Source organism: Nyctereutes procyonoides, unplaced genomic scaffold (assembly GCF_905146905.1).
Source record: "Nyctereutes procyonoides isolate TBG_1078 unplaced genomic scaffold, NYPRO_anot_genome, whole genome shotgun sequence".
In the NCBI taxonomy this organism is placed as follows: domain Eukaryota; kingdom Metazoa; phylum Chordata; class Mammalia; order Carnivora; family Canidae; genus Nyctereutes; species Nyctereutes procyonoides.
Genome location: NW_026575146.1, coordinates 63,363,340 through 63,381,515, shown reverse-complemented (window position 1 = coordinate 63,381,515; position 18,176 = coordinate 63,363,340). Strand labels below are relative to the sequence as shown.

The following is an 18,176-nucleotide window of genomic DNA, read 5'->3' as shown; positions in this document are numbered from 1 at the left end:
CAAGCACCACCAACTTATAAAACAGAGAAACGAGGGATGCCTCCTCTCTTACGAGGTCATGGTGCCGATATGCAGGAACACGAGGCACGGGCAATGGGCAGTACGTAAGCGCGCTCGCTGTGGCCCGGCCCCCGTGGAGGAGTCTGAACCCGGGTTTCCTTGGCCTGCCATCCTGCTCTCCTGATCTTCCAGGGCTGGACACAGACGTGCGGACGCAGGCTCCCAGGCACACGGCCTGGGGCTCCGCACGACACGGCTGGGCCCTGCGAGCCCTTGCTGCACTGAGCCCGAGGGACCTGGGGTCTCAGGACGCGGCTCCTGAGAGGGAGATGGAGCAGATGAGAGCAGCTGGTTGGACGCTCGGCCACCCGTCACTCAAGGCCCTTGGAGTGGCGTTCACTGAGGTTCGGGCCTGGGCCACGTGCACACTCCCTCGGGCGCACGACGGGGAAGCATCCTTCCTGGGGCCCCTGCACCAGCTGGGCATGTGCACCCCGGGGCCGAGGCTCTTCCCCTGCTGCAGGTGCACAGAACCCCCTCCCCCCAGACCCAGCACAGCCCCCGCTGCCCGCAAGTCCTCCAGGGAAGGGCCAGCCCTCACCTCTGTGCTCCCAGGTGATCCTGGGGACCGGTGCGAATGCCACCGTCATCCCAAATGCCATGGCCAGGGCAGCAAGCAGCCCGCCGATGGGGGCGCACATTCTCACGCGCAGGCGCCACGGGGGGGACTCCGGTAGTGAAGGCTCGTGGGCAGGGAGCCCGTGGTGGGGGTGACAGCCAATGCTGCTCAGAGCCAGGGGGCCACGACCCGCAGCACGGCCCGGAGCAGGTGGATGGTGTGAATGCTGAGGACCCGCATCTCCCAGGCACTGGGTGAGGTCCCCGCCGCAGATGTCGAGGGCCACCCGGTTCTTCAATGGTGCGCTTCTCTGTGGCCTCACGAAGAAATTCTGGAAGCAAGGGAGAAGGAAGGTCACAGGTCAGGATGCACAGAGGAGCACCTGCTGGGTATATCTCCCTGGGCCCCTGGCTTGCTCTGTGCTGGGGCAGGGTGGTGGGGACGCCACCCCAGGGCAACACTGTGTCCCAGTCACCCAGGGGCAGAGCTCCAGGACAGATGGGGGCCGGACCTGGACAACCACCCCCCCTGGCTGCTCAGCGTCCCCCCAGCATGGACGCTCATGGTCAGCTTGCAACGTGATGCAAATGCCTGAACCAGGGGACAGGATCCCCCCAACCCTGGCTTCCCAGCTCCATAGGCCTCGTCAGCAGGTCAGCCAGGGCCCAAGAGCAGGAGCAGCAGGTAGAGGCTAAGCTGGGGCACGTGTGCATGTGAGAACACGCACACACGAACACATGCACACACATGCATGTGCACACATATGCACGTACACATGCACCTGCAGGCAGACACGCACACGTACACATATATACACGTGCACACACACTAAGTACATGCATACATGCACACACATATGCACGCCTACGCACACACACAAGTGACCTCGCCATGCAGGCTGGCTGACCTCCTGCAGCAGACACGGCCACCCCCACGGCCCTGCTCCCGCAGTCCCACCTGGGATGTCCCCATGGAGTGGCCGTGGGCTCACAAGGGTCCCTGGGTAGCAGGACAGAGGCTGTGGGCTGGGGTCCCCAGGTCTCCCGGCACCCACGCTCTGCCCCATGTGCCGTGTACGAGGCGGCCTGTGGTGAGGGGCAGCTCAGCCTCACTGCAGGTTGCTGAGGCGGGGCTGTCCCTGACCTGGATCCCCACCGGAACCCCAGCGGGACTGTGACCAGGATTCCTGTGGGCTTCTCCCAAACAGCTGTGGGAGCAGAGATGGGACCCTTGCCTATCCAGCAGGGGGGTGCAGGTATGTCACAGCAGGACCCTGTGCTTTCCCGCCCTCCCCCAGGGGTCCTGGCACGGTGTCCACTCGCAGCCCCCCAGCCCAGGTTCCTGCTTCTGGGAGCCAGTGGAACAGTCTGTCCTCTCAGCCCAGGGCAGGCCCTGCTCACCCCCTTGTCTTCCTTTCATCCTGCCTGTGGGTCCCTCTGTCCAGCCAAGCCCTGGGCCCCCTCTGGAGCCTTCCTCTTACCCCAAGCATCACCACCAGCCCCCTGAACTTCACTGGCCCTCAGGGATGTCTGTGGACACCCAGTCCCCCGAACAGTTCCCTGCTGCTTAGCGCTCCCACAGGGCCCCCAAACCTACCATACACCAGCTCCTGCTGTGCCTTAGCACCTCCAGCCCAACCAAACCTCCCGAGAAGGTTTTAGGAGACATTTTGGCCACCGCCTCCAGGAAGCCCTCCTGGGCTGCCTCATCTGGCCCAGGAGGCCACCCTGTCTGGCCCCTGGAATCCTCGCCCGAGCCCTAAACCTAGCACCCCACATGGCTGGCCCCCACCACCACATGGATCACACGGGGTGCTATAGCGCACCTCTGCCTCTCGTATGTACACGGGGCACCAGGATGGCCGCCCCCCTCCAAAGGAAGGGGCTCGTGAGGCCCTGTGGGGAGGGCACGGTGGGGCCTCAGCGGCTCGCCCTCCTGCCAGGCCAGGTTCTGTCCTCCCGGCACCCGTCCTCTCCCCAAGGCCGCATCAGGCCCTGCAGCCGGGGCGCCTGCTGGCTCCCGCTCCTGGGGTGGCATGTCCTGTGCAGACACCCGCCCGCCCCCCGACGGCCAGACAGGCACCCTTCTCAGGGACTACTGAGCCGCGGGGTCTCTGTCCCGGCTACTTGAGTCCATGTGGCAGCGCGACAGCAGCCCCGAGGGCGCTGGGCTCCCTGCCATCCTGCCCCCAGCTGGGGGCGAGGCTCCTCCCTGTGCGGGTCCCCTGTGACCCTGCGTGCAGCAGCACCCAGGGAGCCCCAACAGTTGGGGAACCGGGGGACACTGAGGCCCCGGGAAGAGCGGCCTATGTGGGCGACGTGGACCTCCACCCCCCGGGGCCGTCCCCACCATGCCCACCCACACCTGAGCCTCCACAGCCGCCTCCCCTTCACCCTGTTCCATGCCTACTGCCTGTCCCAGCATCCGCGTCCCTTCTTGCTTACTGACAGGGTCTCAGTTTCCCTGGGGACACCAGTGCGCCCAGCTCACTACAACTCCCAGCTTCCCCGGAGGCAGCAGAGGCTGAAGAACTGGGAAGGGAAGGTATCAGGTGCAAATCCCAGGAAAGCTGACTCGGTTAGCGTTGGCAGTCTTGCCTCCAGTCTTTCCTCCATTTGGTGCCTGGAACTTGAACTGGACGGCTGGAGCTCTGGGCGCCACCTCGCAAACATGAAGACCAGGGTCTCCTTCTAGGAACAGCCAAGTGGAAATCCACTGGGGACCTCACACCTTCCCTCTGCCTGCCTCCAGACCTGCTAATAAGCCAGTAGTCTCTTCAAGTTACCGTTTTCCAGGTTTTTATTACCAGCAGTTGGATAGAATTCCAAACAGATACCTCCCAGAATACACTTACTAACCAGCAGCAGCCGGCAGAGTAGGGTTTTCATCGTGGGGATGGGGTACATGGGAACCCTGTGCTTTATGCTCTGTTTCCTCATGAATCTAAAACTGTTCAGAAGAATAGAGTTTACTAAAAAAAAAAAAACCACCCCAGCTCAGAGCGGTGCCTCCCAATCACAAGAGGTGCACGTGTGAGGTTTTGTGTGAGTGTGCCCACTGCCCAGGGCACCTCTGGCTGCAGATTCGAGGCCCACTGGCATGTGTCATCCCTGCCACCCCCAAATACCAACACAGAGCCAGAGTCCGGTTTACAAGGGCCCAGGGGAAGCGCTGACTCCCGGCTGGGTCCCCAACACAGGTCACTCTGGGAGCAGTCAGGTGAGGACCCAGACACTGCTGATGGCAGAAGCCATGTACCACCTGGAGCCCACACAGAGGTTCAGCCCTGCTGTCCTAAAGCCCAATCCTGTGATGCTCAAGGGCATAAACCATCAGGACAAAAATGGGGAGAGCACCATAGCCCATGGGAATGTGACCGCGCTGCGGAACCGGAACACAAACAGGTGAGGGTCACGGGCACTGTGTGGGCTCAGCCCCAGCCACCAGGCCTCCAAGAGCCACGGCAGGGTGGGGGACGTGCCCTGCTTTGTGCCATATGCACATTTTTGGGGGTGTCAGAGGTGCCTTCAAGCTCCTGACACGAAGTCACTGAACACAGAGACAACACAAGATGCACGGGGCACAGTGCCCACCCTCCGCCCCACACGTGGAGGCGGGTGGCCGCTGGGGCGCATCAGTGACAGTAACAGCACAGCCAGGGGGAAAACACACAGCAAAAGCAGCGAGGTCTTTACTGTCAACGCCGCGCATAGCGCATCGCGCATCGAAGCCTGTGTCGCGCAGTCTGATACCATCTGTGCCCCCCCCACCAGCGCTGGCACCCCCTGGCTGGGAGTCCCCAGGCTCCGTGGACCACACAGAGCCGCGGCCGGAGCCCAGGATGCCGGAGGAAAACCACCCCAGGAAATGAAGGTGAACTCAGAAATTAAAATTCTGACGACAGGAACAGAACGTCCAGGGGAAGGACGAGAAGATAAAACTGAGGCGGCTTCATCAAGGTGGCGCAGATAAGGACCAGGCGGGGGGAGGCCCAGGAGCAGCTGGCAGGAGCTCCGGAGGCGGGAGGAGGAGACGTGGACAATGAGAGGGCGATGATAAGAGAAGGTCCCGAACGGGAGGATACGCGTTTACGGAACGGGAGCCCCTGGCGGCGTGATGAAGGAAAGGAGACCACCATTCCCAGTGCATGGTGGTGACATCTGAGACCCTTGGGGACAAAGGTGGGGTGAGGGGTCCTGGCAGCTTCCAGGGGGACAGAGCCTTGCAGAATGACCTTTTGAAGGAGCAGGACGCCCTGAACATCCTGGAGGAGGCTTCCCCCCCCGCCCCCCCAGAATCCCGCACAGTACCCAACTGTCAACACGGAGGGTACATGGAACCCGTCTCACACCAGGGCTCTCAAAGCTCTTACCCCACAGCGGCCTTTCTCAGAAAGCTCCTGAAGGATCTGCTCCGGCAAAACAAGGGAGCTACTTGGCCTGTCTCTTCCCAAGAAGGAAGAACAGCCGGGAGCAGAAGACCCCGTGTGACGAGGAGTGGGGCCGAGGGCACAGGGACTTTGTTGTGGAGGGGACAGGGCGGGGAGGCAGAGAACCCCGTTGCCATCTTCCACAGCAACACCATGCCCCACCCCCAGCCTCGGCACAAGCTGCCTGTCCTCCAGAATATTCCTGTGCTGGCCCTGGCAGCTGGGCCTCGCCCACAGCGACACTGGCTCCAGGGCCACTCCTGGCCGGATGCCTACCCTCCCTCCTATTGCTTCTGGCCTCATCCTCTTCATTCCATGGAAGGCCTTGATTGTGCCCGTGGCCCTGGCCCCTTCTGTGGTGGGTGGGGCCGGGTAGATGCACACCCCAGTTAGGAGACCACGGCTGGGGTTGGGGGGGGCTGGAGACAGGATGCTTCACAATAGAACACTCTGGGCGGGCCACCCCAGGATGACAGGTGCAATGGCCAGAGCTCCAGCAGGGGCTGTGCAGCCTGACAAACGCACAGGTGAGCTGGGGTGGCACCGTGCACACCTAGGGAGCTGCACACGGGCTACTGCACACATAGGTTGCTGCACACGTGGCTTGCTCAAATCGGTCCACGTGAGAAGAGGGGGAATTCTTAACTGCCCTTCACCTTGGACCCACCCAGACTCGGCCACTCAGGAGCCGGGTGGCCACCTGCTCCTGGCCACCCCAGGTCACCCAGCAGACGTGCTCCTTGTGCTGCAGCACACACGAGCTTCCTGAGCGTCTTTAAAAAATCCACAGGAACAACAAAGGGGAGAGGGGCCACGTTCCCCAGACGGCTTTTGGGGGGGGCAGCAGTGGGTGCTTCATGTCCTGCAGGACACCGGAAGGGCTTCGTGTTCTCTTTTCCAATAAGCATGTGGTGTCACATAGAACTGAAGCCCCACCAAGCAGAGCACATGCCCCGTGCACGTGGACCTGCGGCCACCAAGTGCTCCTACAGGAATCCGGCTCTGGAATTCTGGGATGGGGGACATGCAGCATGAGGGACCATGGCATAAATGCTAAAATGGAAACAAGTGGATCATGCCAGTTGCCTTGGCTTTCCCAGGCGCTTCTGAGCAGCAGGAGCCTGTCACCGGGAGCCAAGTGACAGGTGTGCATTGTGTGCCCCCAGTAGAGAAGTGTCACACAGAACCAGGAGCCCTTCAGGGAGGCAGGGTTCCACCGCACAGGCCCCAGTACCTACATGGCCATGCGCTAGCTCATGAGGAGTGCACGACCCCACTCTGGGCGTTGAGAGACTGGAGGGAGGGGGCTCGGAGCCCCTCGCTCAGGCTGTCAGTGCCGGTCACCCACCAGCCTTCCCCCCGGTGCCTCTGAACCAAGTCAGGGACTGCAGTGGAGAAGACAGCAGCCAGAGAGGGTTCTGTTCAGGAAACTGCCCCCACAGCTGCAGGTGCATGCACACATGTGTGCAACGTGGACATGTAAGTGCAAGAACCCACGTGCATATAATGCACACAGTTGTATGTGTGCATGTGAACTGCACACCTGTGTGCATGCATGTACACATGCACCTGTGTACCTCTGTGCACCTGTGTGCGTCCACATGTGCATGCCTGTACGTGTGCATGCACGTGAACACACGTGTGTGGTGTGTGCACTCTGCTGCAGGAGGACAGTCTTGACCTGCCATTCTGTTCTTAGATGTGACTGCTGACTGCTGCGGGAACCGAGGACCACGAGGCTCCCTGGGACTGGCTTCCCCTCCTGGGACCAACTGCCTGTGGCCCTGGGTGGGGGTGGGAGGGTCACAGAGGGACCACAAAGGGGCCACCTCTCCCTGCCCCCTGAAGATCTCAGGGCCACACTGACCAGCAGGATGTGAAGCCAACGTTCAGAGCACTCTTGCCGGCACCCACGAGTCTGTGGAAGGGCTTTCTGGTGACAGCTGTGCATGGGGCCCATGGGGCCCAAGGGGCCTGGTCCACACACACGGGGTGGGTGAAGCCCCGCTCCCCTCAACCCTGTAGCCTGGCCAGCAGAGGACATGCACCTACCCACGGCTTCCCCACGCCTACCCTTACCCCCAAGGCTGACCCTCCCCACCCCTCCACCTCTGTCCCCAAGGATGACCACCCCCCATGCCCACCCCTGCCCCCAGGCTGGCCCACAGCACTCTTGTCCTCCGACTGACCCCCACCCCCTGCCCCCAGCTTCCAGTCCTGGGCTCCCTTCCCCCTCATTGGCTGTGGGACCAATGCATTACCACCTCGCAGAGAAGCCCCTGTCCTCTTGGCTCAGGATGGGTTCAGGAACCAGATGTCACCCCAGAGGCTGCTGAGTGAGGTGACCCCAGTGATACCAGGGGCGAGGGGTGGACCGAAATGCCACAGACATGGGTGTTTGGTCCCCAGAGGCAAGGAAGGCACCCTCAGGTAAAAGACACGGGACAGCTGTGCTTTGCCTGGAGCCCGCCGCGGTCCTGAATCCCCTGGCCTATGGGGCCGACACCTGTGTCAGCAGCTCCCAGGGCACCAAGCTCCACTCACAGGGAAACGCAAACTACGATATGACAGCCATTTACCTGCAGCCAGGCTGAGAGAAGCTGCGGGAGGGCAGGGCAGGGGGCTTCCGCAGCCGAGCCTCACTTCCTACCCCCAGGGACCCGGGAGGGCCTGCAGTCCATTGAGGACACAGGTACAACCGGGGTGGGGGTGGGGGCGCCTGTCAGGGTCTGCCCCGTGAGGTCAGCAGCAGGTGGGACGGCCCCCGCTGTGTCCAGGTAGCAGGTGCCACCTGTCCCCCAGCCCTGACAAGGACCTAAACACATATGGACACAACACACATCCAACCATTAACAGTGGTAACCTCAGGGGAGGGAGGCCCGGGGCCAGGGGCCCCGCTGCTCATGTTGGCTTCATACACAGTGAGCGCCACATCTATACCACTCTGCAGTTACTGCTGCACCTGCCTGGTAGGTGCCTGGGCATCCCCCCAAAATTTTTTAATGTAATCAACAGGGACACCTGGGTGGCTCCATGGTGGAACCTCTGCCTTTGGCTCAGGGCGTGATCCCGGGGTCCCTGGATCGAGTCCCACATCGGGCTCCCTGTTCAGCCGAGAGTCTGATCCCTCCGCTCCTGCTTGTGCTGTCTCAGTCACTATATCTCTATCTCTTTCAAATAAAATCTTTAAAAAAATTAAAATAAAGAGATAACACAATCGAAAATACATGACCTGGGGGGAAAATACTTGTCAGCCAAGCGCCAGGGCTTAGAGTTCCTGCTCTGCGCAGCCACCTACCAAAGCAGCCCCTGGCCCAACACGGCTGGTGATTCAGTGCACACGCGTGGGCCCAGACGAACACACGGAAAGTGCTAAGTGCCCCTAGAGGTGAAGCCGTGCTCACTAACGGTGCCCCAGCATACCGGCCCAGCAGGTCCCGGGGAACACGGGGCGGCAGGGCTGCTGGAGAGCGGCCAGAGCGGGGCAGGAGGACGGGAGGTGTGGGCTTTCCTTCTGCTTTTACATTCAATTCATTCTTTTTCCCCTCAAGCTGGAACTACATGGTTGAAATGAAGACGAACCACAAAATGACCCCAAATCTGGGGCGTGGTGACACGGAGCACCCTCCCTGCAATCACACCACTGACAAGGCCCCTGCGCCCCCAGAAGAGATGATGGAGCTTTGCAATTGTCCAGGGGAGAGAGCTGAGAAGGAAGCAGGGAGCAGGAGGATGAGGGTGGGTGCGGAGAGACGGGCTGTGCGCTGGGCCAGGTGCCCGGCACCAAGGCGGACAGGCGCCCTGCAGAGCGTGTCCTGACCTCCCTCAACTCCAACCCAAGCACACAGGGAGCTGGGACCAGTGTCCCCGGGCCCCCACCAAAGCTTCTACCAGGACTCGGCCCTGCCTCAAGGGGACACAGATGGGGAGGCCGTGCGTTTTTACCTGGATCTTCTCCTTCCAGGACCTGCCCCCTGTTGTTCCCAGGACGGTGTCCTCAGAAGCCTGGGCTCTGAAAGTGACAGGAAAGGAGAACGTTTCAACATCGAAATCCTCTGTCCACGGCAGCTGAGCATCCCTTCTGGACACAACCAGAAGAAAGTCTCAGCAATTTCTTCTATAACCTCCGGGGCCCCAGGCAGGCCGGCCCTGGCCCAGGATGGGTGAGGCCTTTGCGCACTTGTGCAAACGGGAGGAAGGAGGGTGTGTGCAATCGTGCCCAGAAAGGAAGTGCAACCTGGCCGGTCCCCAAGCACTGACCGCAGCCACTTCCCTGCAGGATGAGCCAATCAAACACGGCCTCTGGGGCTGGTCTGCCGCTTGTGGACACAGCATTGAGCACCCTGTGAGCTTCAGATCCACAAAGAAACCTCCCTGAAACCCGGCCTGCAGGGTGCGGCCCTCGCCATGGGCAGCCCGGTCCAGGATGGGCAGGGTATCACAGAGGCCCAGAGTGGCTGGCGGCCCCAGTGGGCCTCAGGCCGGATGCACAAGGGGGTCGAGGACACTGGTACCAGACCCTCGAGGGCTCGCAACGATCCAGCATGGGCCTGAAACCTCACAATCAAACACTTGCATTTTTTTCTGCGGTTGCAATATTTTGGTTTCTTTTTGTTTGAAGAACTGCTACAATTCTTGCCGGTCTTCTGAAGATAGCTGAGAAGTGGAAAGTGCTCCCCAGAAGCACTGCCGATGCCCCATCCCTCCCACAGCTTCTGCGGAGTTGGGGGCCAGCTGCGCCCACTCCAACGCGTCCACCTGTGACGCACGACTTCCAGGCAGGGTCCCCCGGGGAAGCCTTGCCGCCCGAGACACATCCCGTGAACCCTGAGCAAATGAGACCAGCCCCCCGTCCAGTACTGGTCTCATGGTGGCAGGCTTGCAGAGGCCAAGCTGGGTCTTTCTGATTCTGGGTTGGCTCCTGCTGACGGCCAACTGACAAGCAAAAATATCTTCACCCATGAGCCAGCAGAAGCATCGCCAGACAAGGCCGCACCCTCGCAGCTCCCAGAACCCACGCCTGCTGTCTAAAAGCCAGGGCAGGTGCTGCCACAAGGAATGGACAGGTGACACGCAAACCCGATGGCACAGGCCGGCAGCGCACAGTGGCCACCCAGACACTCCCAAAAACACGGGGGTAGGGGGGGGAAGCAGTTCACACATAGCAAGAGGTTCAGATAAACAACATGAATGCTGAGAATTTTAAAACTGAAAAACGTCTCTCTTCTGTTAGTTCAGTAAGCCTCCGTCACTTCCACAAGTACAAGCCCAGAGCTGCTCGTTTGGGGGCCAGACGAGGCGGGCGTCGCATTTCCCCCATCTCACAGTGCCCGACGCCACTGCCAGGTCGGGATGCCTGTATGTGGGTCTGTACCGTGGACCCCCTCACGCACCTGGGCGTGGCAACCTCGCCTTCTAACCTCGACCTAGGTCTGCACACCCAGCTTCCCTCCACTCAGCAGCTCCTAACCTGTGGTTTCGGAGCAAAACCAGACACTTCCGGCCCCACCAACGACCAGGCCCCGGCCCCAGCCCCGGCCATCTGTGCCCTCTTACCACGCCAGTCCTTCCTTGTTTCTCAACAGAAAAACCCATGTACTGTAATGAGGGACCACCACCCCAAAGACGTGCCCGTGACAGACTCGTGCATTTCCTCGAGCCACGCATGCATACCCACTTGTAATGCACATAAAAAGAATCCGAGCCTCCTTTTGCGAGGTAAAAGCACAAAATTAATCAGAAGGGAGAGAGTGTTTCCTCTCCTGCGTGAGGGACTTGGCCTTTCCCATCCCCCCTCCCCAGGGTGCCGGTGAGTGTGGGAGCCCCAAGGCCCATGCCCTGGGCAGCTGTCCAGTGACCGCTCCAGCCACAGCACGGAGGGAAGGCAAAGCAGCTCTTGCACACACCCTACCCATGTTCTGCAATTGTGACATCACCCCCCCAAGCTCCTTACCCTTAGCAGGGGTCTGCACATCTAAGCAAGATGCTACAGTCCCGCCTCTGAGAAGGGCAGCCATGGGACCAGCTGGCTATGAGACACCGCAAGGAAGGCGCAGAGGCAGTGTCCACGTGCCCCGGCCAACGTGTGCCAAGGGCTCCTGACGCAGCAGTTGTCCACCAGCAATTCAGCTGGATACACCCCACGTACGAGAGACGCCCAAGTAGGAGGCTATTCCACAGGACAACTCTGGAGACATCTCACACACAGACACGCACACACACCGTACGTGCACAAATCAGCTTGTATATAAATGTGTTGTGTCCGTGGGATGGAACAGTATGCAGCTGCTAAAAGGAATAAAGTGGCTAAAGGAGCCTTTTTGCGCTCCTGGTGGGAGTGTAGATTGGCGTGCTCATGGTACGGAGCATCCTCAAAAAAATTAACAGAACTACTATATGACCCAGTAATTCTACCACGGGGCGTTTACCCAAGGAAAACTAAAAACAGTAATCTGAAAAGACACACACGCTCTTGTGCTCGCTGCAGCATCACTGGCAACGGCGAAGATATGGAAGCAGCCCAAGCGTCGTTCCATAGACGAGTGGATTAAGGTGTGGTGGGCACACGCACTGGAATGTTACTCAGCCACCAAAGTGAACAACATGGGACGCCTGGGTGGCTCAGTGGTTGAGCGTCTGCCTTCGGCTCAGGGCGTGACCCCGGGGTCCTGGGATCGAGTCCCGCATGGGACTCCCCACAGGGAGCCTGCTTCTGCCTCTGCCTGCGTCTCTGCCTCTCTCTCTGTGTCCCTCATGAATAAATAAAATATTTAAAAACAAAAAAACAAAAAGAACACGTTACCACTCATGATGACATGGAAGGACCTAGAGAGTGTAAGTCACTCAGACAAGGATCAACACTATATCTTGGTTACACTGGTATCTAAATGAAACCAATGAACAAACGGAAAACCAGAGTCTTAAAGACAGAGCACAACCTGGGGTCACCAGCGGGGGTGGGCGGGCGATGGGTGAGACTGGTGACGGGAACAGAGAGGTACAAATGTCCGGCAACAACACAAGTCAGTGCGCGGGATGGAAAGTTCAGCGCAGGGAGCATCATCGCTGACACAGCCACGATGTCGCCCGGGGACCGACGGGGACACTCACTCTGCTGGGCACCTAGTAAGGCACAGACTCTGATGTCCGGTTGGTTCCGTTTGTGAGGCTGACGACATGGATTCTATTAAAGCACCAGTTCCCGAGAACAGCAGATAGTCTCTGCGTCGTTTGCCCACGTGTACGTCCTGTCGGACCCCCACTGAGGGACTGACACAGGAGGACGGTCCGGGGAGGGCCGGGGATCCCAGCCGGTCGGTGCCCTGGGGCGGCAGGGGCAGCTTGCTGCCGCACACGGACTTGGGGGGTGTCCCCCGGGCGCTGGCCGGAGCGGGGGCGGGCCCTCTGAGTGAACCGTGCCCTTCCCTGGGCTCTCCCGTGGGGGGCATCCGTGGGCCCCCGGCGCTCCCCCAGCACCTCTGATGGCCACTCGGTGTTCCAGGATTAAATAGGAGAAGGTGGCACCCTCAGACCTTTGCCAATTTCTGACTTAAAATTCATTTTTTTAAGTAGGCGCCGCATCTGACATGGGCCTTGAACGCAGGACCCTGAGACCAAGAGTCACGTGCTCTACTGACGAGCCCCCAGGCGCCCTTTAAAATTCATTTTTAAAGCCTGATTTTGGCCTCCAGCAGAGCTACCCAGAAGCTCCCGTACCCAGAGCCTGTCTGCGGAGGTGCCACGCGGGGGACACCGTGAAGCGGTCGGAAGGCCCGTGCCTTCGCCCCGGCGCGGCCAACAGCCCAGAGCACGCACGCACCGCCTGGCAGGCCGGGAAACGGCCGCCCCGGGACTTGGCGCGCTCGGCCCCTGCGGGCGCCGGCCACAGTCTCATCCGCAAAGGCGCGCGCTCTGTGCGATAAACCGCGGGGCGCTCTACCTCAGCGCCCTTACACTTCCCTCCAGCCCTAGCTGCCATTCAGCTCCTGGTGGTTGCTCCCCCTAAGGGGGGGAGGGGAGGGGGCCGGTAGTGAGGGTGCTGCTCTAGTGGCGGCTCCCAGGGCCAGGGATGCCACCTCCCACTGGAGGGACGGGGACAGGTCACTGCCCACCTCCAGCTCCTCCCCCAGCCCCTCCACCTCCCTCAGCCCCTCCACGACCCCCCAGCTCCTCCCTCAGCTCCTCCACCACCCCCAGCTCCTCCCTCAGCCCCTCCATGACCCCCAAGCTACTCCCTCAGCCCCTCCACGACCCCAGCTACTCCCTCAGCCCCTCCACCACCCCCAGCTACTCCCTCAGCCCCTCCACCACCCCCAGCTCCTCCCTCAGCTCCTCCACCACCCCCAGCTCCTCCCTCAGCCCCTCCATGACCCCCAAGCTACTCCCTCAGCCCCTCCACGACCCCCAGCTACTCCCTCAGCCCCTCCACGACCCCCAGCTCCTCCCTCAGCCCCTCCATGACCCCCAGCTACTCTCTCAGCTCCTCCACCACCCCAGCTCCTCCCTCAGCTCCTCCACCACCCCCAGCTACTCCCTCAGCCCCTCCATCACCCCCAGCTACTCCCTCAGCCCCTCCATCACCCCCAGCTACTCCCTCAGCCCCTCCATCATCCCCAGCTACTCCCTCAGCCCCTCCATCACCCCCAGCTACTCCCTCAGCCCCTCCACAGGCATTACAGTGTTATAGACAAGAGATCACTACCCTTATCCATGTCTAGCTCCCTGGGTGTACACGTCTGACTACAATGCAAGGCCTCTTTTTTTTCCTTTTTTTTCAATGCAAGGCCTCTGAAAGAACCCTTGGATTGTGCCAACAGACTTAGTCACCGAGGCCACAGCCCTGCTGCACCATCCGCGGGGGTACCACCGTGTGGCCCCCCACTACCCCCAGCTCCTAGTGAGGCAGGTTTTAGGCACCCCTGTCAAGAAGAAACAGACTCACAAAGGCAGTTATGAATCTGGAGTCTCCAGCAAAGCTGGGCATCCTCTGTCCCTCCCGTGTCCTGCATCCCCCCTGCAGGCCTGGCCAGCAGGTCCCTAGGCTCCCATTGCCCTGGGGACGGAGTGGGCAATGGCTCTGCAGGCAGGGCTGGAGACTACTCTCTGCAGAAGCGTCTGGCTCCACTCTGAATTGATGTTTCTCCTCCAGGAGCTCAGAGCAGAGACAAGGGGTGTTCCAACCCCACAGCAGGTGCTTCAGAAGAGGTGGCTCCTTCTCTTTGCCATTTGCCAGGGAATGAAGGTGTCACAGAATCACCCGGAATCATGCAAAATCCGGGGCTGGCTCGGGATGGCGCTCGGGGCCACTTGGGGCAGCGTCCTGCCTCCAGGGTGCTCAAGCCCCTCAGAGTGTCCACGGGGGCTGTGCACACAGTTTCACCAGGGGACCGGACTCCTGCCCCTTGCATGGGCCCAGCCCAGTGGCAGCATGACCAGCATATCTCAGCCATCGCAGGAGGGACAGGCCTTGGAGCCCTGACAAGCCTAGGTCCAGGCGGAGATTTCTTTTTTAAGTCTAGAAAACCCACAAAATGCTACTCTCTTTGCCTTCATCTTCTTTAGTGACTCCTTAAAAATACCCAGCAGGGCTCCAGAGCCAGGCCAGCACGACTGGCCGCGGGCTACCGTCCAGCTCCAGTGTGCGAAGGCCGAGCCGGGATGAAGCCGTTTCCTTGCACCTGACCTCCCTGCAGGACGTGGCCTTTGCTCTTCACCTGGCAGAGCCCATTAGAGAAGGCTCATGCCCCAGGCCGAGGCACCCTGAGGGCCCCGGGGCCTCCCCCAGGCGGGGCACGAGGGCCCTCACCGTGCCACGTCAGGCTGCCGTGCCAACCTCCATGCACTATCTGTGCAAACATTACGCCCCAGCATTTTGCTCTATTTCACCATCTTCTACTCCCCTTCACGGGGACCCCCCAGAAACTCCAACTTCGGCCCTGGATGCAGCTGACTGAACACCTGGCAGCAAAGTTCACCGTCCTGAAACCTCGCCACCTCTGATCCACGTTCAAACCACACCAAGCCACACCCCACCGACAGCGGACCACGGGGTCGCCCTGGGCAGGTGAAGCGGCCTCCCCAGGATGCTGCGGAGGAGACAAAGTGACAGCCCTTCCCCAGCCATGAGGACAAGGGGCAAATACTGCGGGGTGCCACAGGCAGCCTGGAAGGGCCCTAGCCTCTCCCTAACCTGGGGGGCACCAGGGTCTCCACCTTTGCTGAGATGCCCACTGGCCAGCTGCCCGCACACAGGTGATGCCCAGACTCTCAATTGTTTCTACTTTCCAAACAGGCCGCAGAGGCACAGCCCGAGGTAAACACCAGCACGGAGGGCCCTTGCGGGGAGCACTGAGAGCCCCACCCTGGGCCTGGTTCACCCCTCCAATCGATCCTCCCTTGTGGTTCTTTTCATCTTCTAGATGCTTCCGGGCCCAGCTGCTGTGTGAGTGACGAGGGCCACATAAACAATGCAGGCTAGGCCCCAAGCAAACCCCAGTACGTCAAATGTCCTTGTCCCTCCAGACAAGGTGCAGGCGAGCAGGTGCCCGGGGGTGACCTCTGCTGAAGGTCCCAGGTCAAGGGCAGCCCCCACCTCAGATTCTAGCGATCTATTCTGCAGCATCCACATGGGAGAGGGTCTCCCCTCGTATCGTGGGCCAGACTCACTGGACCCCGGCCCCCCCAACCTGTGTCCTGCCCTGGTGCCTGGCCCCACTGTCCCTCCCGTGGTGCGGACTCCCACAGCAGGTGGGGCGCTCCCGTCCCGAGCCCCGTGCCACCTCCCAGGTGCTTCAGAATGTGCGAGACACGGAAACATGGCGGCAGTTATCTTCCGGGGGGAAGACGTGGGCTGAGGGGTTAGCTGGCCCACACGGCCTCCAGCCAGCCCGAGGAGGCGCCGTCCCTCCCGGGGACCAGTGCTGGGAATACGATAGGAGCCGCACAGCACAAAGGCAGAGTGGCCTCCTCACAATTCACAGCAACCAAAATCAATCAAAATCTAAAAGCTTCTAGAACATTCTCACACCAGAGTAAGCTAGGTCCCTGCTCTACCCCGCTAGGGCCCTGCCACTGCACCCCTGGAGACAACCGTGGCTTGGCTCAGACCTGCTCCTGCCGAGCCTCCTGCCAGGTGCTGCACACGTGCCACCTCGTGCATGCTGGGGACCCTCATCCAGCGATGGGGACACGGGGACAGAACGAAAGGACCCCCCCAACGTGGGTCCCGAGCACCAGCCAGAGCACAGGACTCTGAACCTTTCGGAGGGTAAGGGCTGAGGAAATGTGACCGGCATTCGGTCAAGGACTCGGGAAGTCGGGAGGTGTGCTCGTCAACAGCCCTGTCTACTGGAGGTGACGGGGCCCGAGGTCTGGTTTCCTGCAGGCCTGGTCCTGGAGCCTGGCCAGCTGGCCATGCTGCCCGCCAGGCAGAGCTCAGGGCCCCCCTGCCACCCACTCCCGGGCCCCGGGGACACGCAGTGTCACGGGTGGCCCACCCCAGGCCTCGGCGGGCCCCTGACGGCCACCGCCCAGGGCGAGCTCTGCTGGGGAGCCTGCCAGTCTTGCCATCATCACACCAGGGACGTGCGGGGCCCCTCGAGGTGGGCTGTGCCCCGGGGGGGCTGACCTCAGGCTGACACAGCCGCCCTCACCCGGGCCCTGCTGCCTCCCGTGACCACGCACATGGGCACAGTTGGGCCCCGGAGGTGCCACCACCATCACGGTCACCCAGGGCTCACACTCCCTGCAGCCTAGTCACGTCCCTGCCAGGGACGCCTGAGCCACCATGCCGCACACTGCAGGGGACCCGGCCAGGCCTGCAACTGCCCGCCGAGGGCCACACGCGGGCAGGGCCGCCCCGTGCGCCAGCGGGCAGCAGAGCGTGGCAGTCCTCGGCCAGGCGCCAGGCACGGCTCCCCACGATGCACACATGAGAGCCCCGCGCCCACTGCTGGCCCCCAGCAGGGACCAGAGACACCCGGACAGCCCCTGCCCCGCCCGGCTCTCCTCCAGGACAGCCTGTCCCTGCAGTGGGGCCGCCACCCGGCAGGGCCCCCGACGGCACTGGTGCCAGCCCTACCTGCAGGCGCGGGGCAACGGGCAGCCTGGGCGGAAGTGCTACCCGGAGCAGCAGCAAACCAGATGGGCCCCGGCTGGCCGCGGGGTCACCAGGAAAGGCCAACTGCTCCTCTTCAACCTTGTGAGGCACTGATGTGGCTTCCCTAGGGGCCGGCTGCCGCCACCCTCACCCCCAGGTCCCCCAAGGCCTCCACAGACCCTGTAGGCACCGGAAGCTCTGGGCCGGAAGCTGACGAGCTGCATGGGGGAGGGGCAGGGGAGGCCTGCAGAGCACCACTGCCAGGCAGCCCGCCAGGCCTGCCCCACCTGCCACCAGCCTGGAGGCAGCCCCCTGCCCTCACCTGCCCGCAGCTCCCTCCACCCCTAGAGCTGCCCCCCACTGGCAGCCACCCCTCACCCTCCTGGAGACACAGCTGGGGCCCCGACGTCCCTGCATGAGCTCTGGAGGAGGAAGAGGAGCTGGTCAGTCACCCCACACCACCAAGATGTGCGGGCTTGTCACAGGGGCTCTTCTGGCCACAGGATGAGCTGGGGCCATCCTCCTTCTCCTCCTCACCCCCCTTCACACATAAGGAAACCACAACCCAGACACTTCCAAGAGTCCCACGCCAGTGGCCATCAGAGTCCGATGCCCGCATCTGCCTGGGCCCCGACCTTAACACCACCTGTAACTACCCCCCCCAACCGGGGTGGGGAGCCAACAACCTTCCCCCTGACATGGGAGAGCCTGAGCCAGGGGCCACATAGAGCTGGTGCACATGGCTGGCCTTGCCAGGTGTCCCACCAACACCACACACACACTCCCAGGTGGGGGTGCAGCAGGCACCCCCCCCCATGGGCTAAACCAGGCCGGTGGTACTGGGGCCCGCCCTGGAGTCTGGCAGCTGTGCCTCGCCAATAAACCCACTCGGCAGGGATCCCTGGGTGGCGCAGCAGTTTGGCGCCTGCCTTTGGCTCAGGGCGCGATCCTGGAGACCTGGGATCGAATCCCATATCGGGCTCCCGGTGCATGGAGCCTGCTTCTCCCTCTGCCTATGTCTCTGCCTCTCT

At 61.7% G+C, this 18,176-nt stretch overlaps 1 protein-coding gene across 2 annotated transcripts in view; it reads right to left on the bottom strand.

Annotated features, from left to right (window-relative positions):
- The window catches only part of SEMA4D (semaphorin 4D), a 58,950-nt gene that overhangs the window by 27,709 nt on the left and 13,065 nt on the right, over positions 1–18,176 (bottom strand). For both annotated transcript variants that reach the window (XM_055311751.1, XM_055311750.1), the window contains exons 2-3: positions 8,994–9,060; positions 602–950 (exon numbers count right to left, since the gene is read on the bottom strand). In XM_055311751.1, coding sequence (XP_055167726.1) covers positions 602–950; positions 8,994–9,060 — 416 coding nt within the window. The remainder of the gene's footprint in view (positions 1–601; positions 951–8,993; positions 9,061–18,176) is intronic.